This window comes from Salmo salar, chromosome ssa17, assembly GCF_905237065.1.
Source record: "Salmo salar chromosome ssa17, Ssal_v3.1, whole genome shotgun sequence".
Taxonomy (NCBI): Eukaryota; Metazoa; Chordata; class Actinopteri; order Salmoniformes; family Salmonidae; genus Salmo; species Salmo salar.
The window spans coordinates 85884034-85890033 of NC_059458.1; the positions used below are offsets into that span (position 1 = coordinate 85884034).

At 38.3% G+C, this 6000-nt stretch overlaps 1 protein-coding gene across 1 annotated transcript in view; it reads left to right on the plus strand.

Annotated features, from left to right (window-relative positions):
• LOC106592932 (PHD finger protein 21B) overlaps nucleotides 1–5791 on the plus strand; it is a 72890-nt gene extending 67099 nt beyond the window's left edge. Inside the window, 4 exon segments of the mRNA XM_045698677.1 lie at nucleotides 2832–2898; nucleotides 3585–3594; nucleotides 3597–3687; nucleotides 5240–5791. Coding sequence (XP_045554633.1) covers nucleotides 2832–2898; nucleotides 3585–3594; nucleotides 3597–3687; nucleotides 5240–5536 — 465 coding nt within the window. The 3' untranslated portion in view covers nucleotides 5537–5791.
• Nucleotides 5792–6000: the final 209 nt, after the last annotated feature.

A 6000-nucleotide genomic window follows, 5' to 3' on the forward strand; every position in this document is an offset into this window, starting at 1 on the left:
TATCTACTGACTATAACAACACTACTGAATGATATCTACTGACTATAACAACACTACTGAATGATATCTACTGACTATAACAACACTACTGAATGATATCTACTGACTATAACAACACTACTGAATGATATCTGACTATAACAACACTACTGAATGATATCTACTGACTATAACAACACTACTGAATGATATCTGACTATAACAACACTACTGAATGATATCTACTGATTATAACAACACTACTGAATGATATCTACTGACTATAACAACACTACTGAATGATATCTACTGACTATAACAACACTACTGAATGATATCTACTGACTATAACAACACTACTGAATGATATCTACTGACTATAACAACACTACTGAATGATATCTACTGACTATAACAACACTACTGAATGATATCTGACTATAACAACACTACTGAATGATATCTGACTATAACAACACTACTGATGATATCTGACTATAACAACACTACTGAATGATATCTGACTATAACAACACTACTGAATGATATCTACTGACTATAACAACACTACTGAATGATATCTGACTATAACAACACTACTGAATGATATCTACTGATTATAACAACACTACTGAATGATATCTACTGACTATAACAACACTACTGAATGATATCTACTGACTATAACAACACTACTGAATGATATCTACTGACTATAACAACACTACTGAATGATATCTACTGACTATAACAACACTACTGAATGATATCTACTGACTATAACAACACTACTGAATGATATCTGACTATAACAACACTACTGAATGATATCTGACTATAACAACACTACTGATGATATCTGACTATAACAACACTACTGAATGATATCTACTGACTATAACAACACTACTGAATGATATCTACTGACTATAACAACACTACTGAATGATATCTACTGACTATAACAACACTACTGAATGATATCTACTGACTATAACAACACTACTGAATGATATCTGACTATAACAACACTACTGAATGATATCTGACTATAACAACACTACTGATGATATCTGACTATAACAACACTACTGAATGATATCTACTGACTATAACAACACTACTGAATGATATCTACTGACTATAACAACACTACTGAATGATATCTGACTATAACAACACTACTGAATGATATCTACTGACTATAACAACACTACTGAATGATATCTACTGACTATAACAACACTACTGAATGATATCTGACTATAACAACACTACTGAATGATATCTGACTATAACAACACTACTGATGATATCTGACTATAACAACACTACTGAATGATATCTACTGACTATAACAACACTACTGAATGATATCTACTGACTATAACAACACTACTGAATGATATCTGACTATAACAACACTACTGAATGATATCTGACTATAACAACACTACTGATGATATCTGACTATAACAACACTACTGAATGATATCTACTGACTATAACAACACTACTGAATGATATCTACTGACTATAACAACACTACTGAATGATATCTACTGACTATAACAACACTACTGAATGATATCTGACTATAACAACACTACTGAATGATATCTGACTATAACAACACTACTGATGATATCTGACTATAACAACACTACTGAATGATATCTACTGACTATAACAACACTACTGAATGATATCTGACTATAACAACACTACTGAATGATATCTGACTATAACAACACTACTGAATGATATCTACTGACTATAACAACACTACTGAATGATATCTGACTATAACAACACTACTGAATGATATCTGACTATAACAACACTACTGAATGATATCTGACTATAACAACACTACTGAATGATATCTGACTATAACAACACTACTGAATGATATCTACTGACTATAACAACACTACTGAATGATATCTGACTATAACAACACTACTGAATGATATCTGACTATAACAACACTACTGATGATATCTGACTATAACAACACTACTGATGATATCTGACTATAACAACACTACTGAATGATATCTACTGACTATAACAACACTACTGAATGATATCTACTGACTATAACAACACTACTGAATGATATCTGACTATAACAACACTACTGAATGATATCTGACTATAACAACACTACTGATGATATCTGACTATAACAACACTACTGAATGATATCTACTGACTATAACAACACTACTGAATGATATCTACTGACTATAACAACACTACTGAATGATATCTACTGACTATAACAACACTACTGAATGATATCTGACTATAACAACACTACTGAATGATATCTGACTATAACAACACTACTGATGATATCTGACTATAACAACACTACTGAATGATATCTACTGACTATAACAACACTACTGAATGATATCTGACTATAACAACACTACTGAATGATATCTGACTATAACAACACTACTGAATGATATCTACTGACTATAACAACACTACTGAATGATATCTACTGACTATAACAACACTACTGATGATATCTGACTATAACAACACTACTGAATGATATCTGACTATAACAACACTACTGATGATATCTGACTATAACAACACTACTGAATGATATCTGACTATAACAACACTACTGAATGATATCTACTGACTATAACAACACTACTGAATGATATCTACTGACTATAACAACACTACTGAATGATATCTGACTATAACAACACTACTGAATGATATCTGACTATAACAACACGACTGAATGTAGTATATGAAGGGAAGGTAACTGTTTCCATTGTCCTCCATTTTATAAACTTGTATTTTCCTTCGTCCTGAAGGTTCTAAACAAAGGGAATATGTCGTGGCCACAGAACTTCGTCCAGTCCTATGTTACACACAAGACGGGTGAGAATGGACTCCTTTACTTAGCTGGCATGTGGCAGATGGGCCTGCAGTGTGTGTGTTATGCTGTGTTAATGCTAGGTATGTGTGTGTGTGTGTGTGTTTGTTTGTGTGTGTGTGTGTGTGTGTGTGTGTGTGTGTGTGTGTGTGTGTGTGTGTGTGTGTGTGCGTTATGCTGTGTTAATACTAGGTGTATTGTGTGTGTGTGTGTGTGATGCTGTGTTAATGCTAGGTGTATTGTGTGTGTGTGTGTGTGTGTGTGTGTGTGTGTGTGTGTGTTATGTTGTGTTAATGCTAGGTGTGTGTGTGTGATGCTGTGTTAATGCTAGGTGTATTGTGTGTGTGTGTGTGTTATGCTGTGTTAATGCTAGGTGTATTGTGTGTGTGTGTGTGTGTGTGTGTGTGTGTGTGTGTGTGTGTGATGCTGTGTTAATGCTAGGTGTATTGTGTGTGTGTGTGTGTGATGCTGTGTTAATACTAGGTGTATTGTGTGTGTGTGTGTGTGATGCTGTGTTAATGCTAGGTGTATTGTGTGTGTGTGTGTGTGTGTGCGTTATGCTGTGTTAATACTAGGTGTATTGTGTGTGTGTTATGGTGTGTGTGTGTGTGTGTGTGTGTGTGTTATGTTGTGTTAATGCTAGGTGTGTGTGTGTGATGCTGTGTTAATGCTAGGTGTATTGTGTGTTTAGTGAGAGAGGGGAGAAGAGGAGTTTGCTCAGGAGGAATGTAGAGCTGAAGAAGGAGTGTGCTCACCTGGAGGAGCAGGACCAACAACTCAGCAAGTCCCTCACGGTATGACCTCTGAACTCTGACCCATTCACAACACAGTACAGCAGGACCAACCAATCAGCAAGTCCCTCACGGTATGACCTCTGAACTCTGACCCACTCACAACACAGTACAGCAGGACCAACCAATCAGCAAGTCCCTCACGGTATGACCTCTGAACTCTGACCCACTCACAACACAGTACAGCAGGACCAACCAATCAGCAAGTCCCTCACGGTATGACCTCTGAACTCTGACCCACTCACAACACAGTACAGCAGGACCAACCAATCAGCAAGTCCCTCACGGTATGACCCTCTGACCCCCTGACCCAACACTAACAAATGCGCAATATGTACCCTAGACTAGGTCCTCTCTCATACTTAGAATGTGGTTTTACCACACTGCAAGTTTGATTGAATTACAGACAGAGATCCTGCATTTAATGTTGAGATTTGTCTCCACCTTATCAATGGGAGGCGTTGACCCAAAGGTGGGAAGGCAGGTGGTCTGCTTATCGCTGTATTCCCGCGTGGACAGATTTTTGACGGGGGGGGAGTGGATCCTCTCGCTTCGCCTCTTCCTCTCTGATTATTGTGTTACAAACACAGTGATTTCCATTGAGATCAGGAGCTCAACAGTGAAGTATACTACTACTACTAACTACTACTAACTACTAACTACTACTACTACTACTACTACTACTACTACTACTACTACTACTACTACTACTACTACTAACTACTACTAACTACTAACTACTACTACTACTACTACTACTACTACTACTACTACTACTAACTAGCCAGAAGGAGCTCAACAGTGAAGTATACTACTACTAACTACTACTAACTACTACTACTACTACTACTACTACTACTACTACTAACTAGCCAGAAGGAGCTCAACAGTGAAGTATACTACTACTACTAACTACTACTAACTACTACTACTACTACTACTACTACTACTACTACTACTACTACTACTACTACTAACTACTACTACTACTACTACTACTACTACTACTAACTAGCCAGAAGGAGCTCAACAGTGAAGTATACTACTACTACTACTAACTACTACTACTAACTACTACTAACTACTACTACTACTAACTACTACTAACTAGCCAGAATGAACTCAACAGTGAAGTATACTACTACTACTACTACTACTACTACTACTAACTAGCCAGAAGGAGCTCAACAGTGAAGTATACTACTACTACTACTAACTACTACTACTACTAACTACTACTACTACTACTACTAACTACTACCACTACTAACTACTACTACTACTAACTAGCCAGAAGGAGCTCAACAGTGAAGTATACTACTACTACTACTACTACTACTACTACTACTACTACTACTACTACTACTACTACTACTACTACTACTACTACTAACTAGCCAGAAGGAGCTCAACAGTGAAGTATACTACTACTACTACTACTACTACTACTACTACTATAACTACTACTACTACTAACTACTAACTACTACTAACTACTACTAACTACCCAGAAGTCCTTACACATGTTTATGTTCTTGTGTCTCTGTCCCAGCAGAAGGTGATGGACGCGCGGGAGCGTCTGATTGGTCGACAGAGGGACACCCAGTCCTCCCTGGAGCGTCTCAAGGCTGTGATTCGTCTGATCCAAAGAGACCAGATGATCCAGGTTACCATGACGGCCACCGCCACCACCACCGGAGTGTCCCTGCTCTCCCTGCCCTGGATCAAACCCTCCGGCACCGCCGCTGCCACACACACAGTGCCCCCTGCTGGACCGTCTATGCTACTGCAGCAGAAGACTCTGGTCATGCCGCAGTCTCAGACACAGAGCCAGGCCCAGAGCAACGTCTGAGCTCTAGTAGTACCACCCCAGCCCACCTGGGGGCGCAGTTCAAGGATGCGCCCCGAATGGCACTCTATTCCCTATATAGCGTAGAACTTTTAATAAAGGACCCATAGGAGGAAGTTTCAAAGGTATGTCAATTTGATATCAGAGCCCTGGTCTAAAGTAGTGCACTATATAGGGAATAGGGCTCTGGTCTAAAGTAGTGCACTATATAGGGAATAGGGCTCTGGTCTAAAGTAGTGTACTATATAGGGAATAGGGCTCTGGTCTAAAGTAGTGCACTATATTGGGAGAAGGGCTCTGGTCTAAAGTAGTGTACTATATAGGGAATAGGGCTCTGGTCTAAAGTAGTGCACTAAATAGGGAATAGGGCTCTGGTCTATAGTAGTGCACTATATAGGGAATAGGGCTCTGGTCTATAGTAGTGCACTATATAGGGAATAGGGCCCTGGTCTAAAGTAGTGCACTAT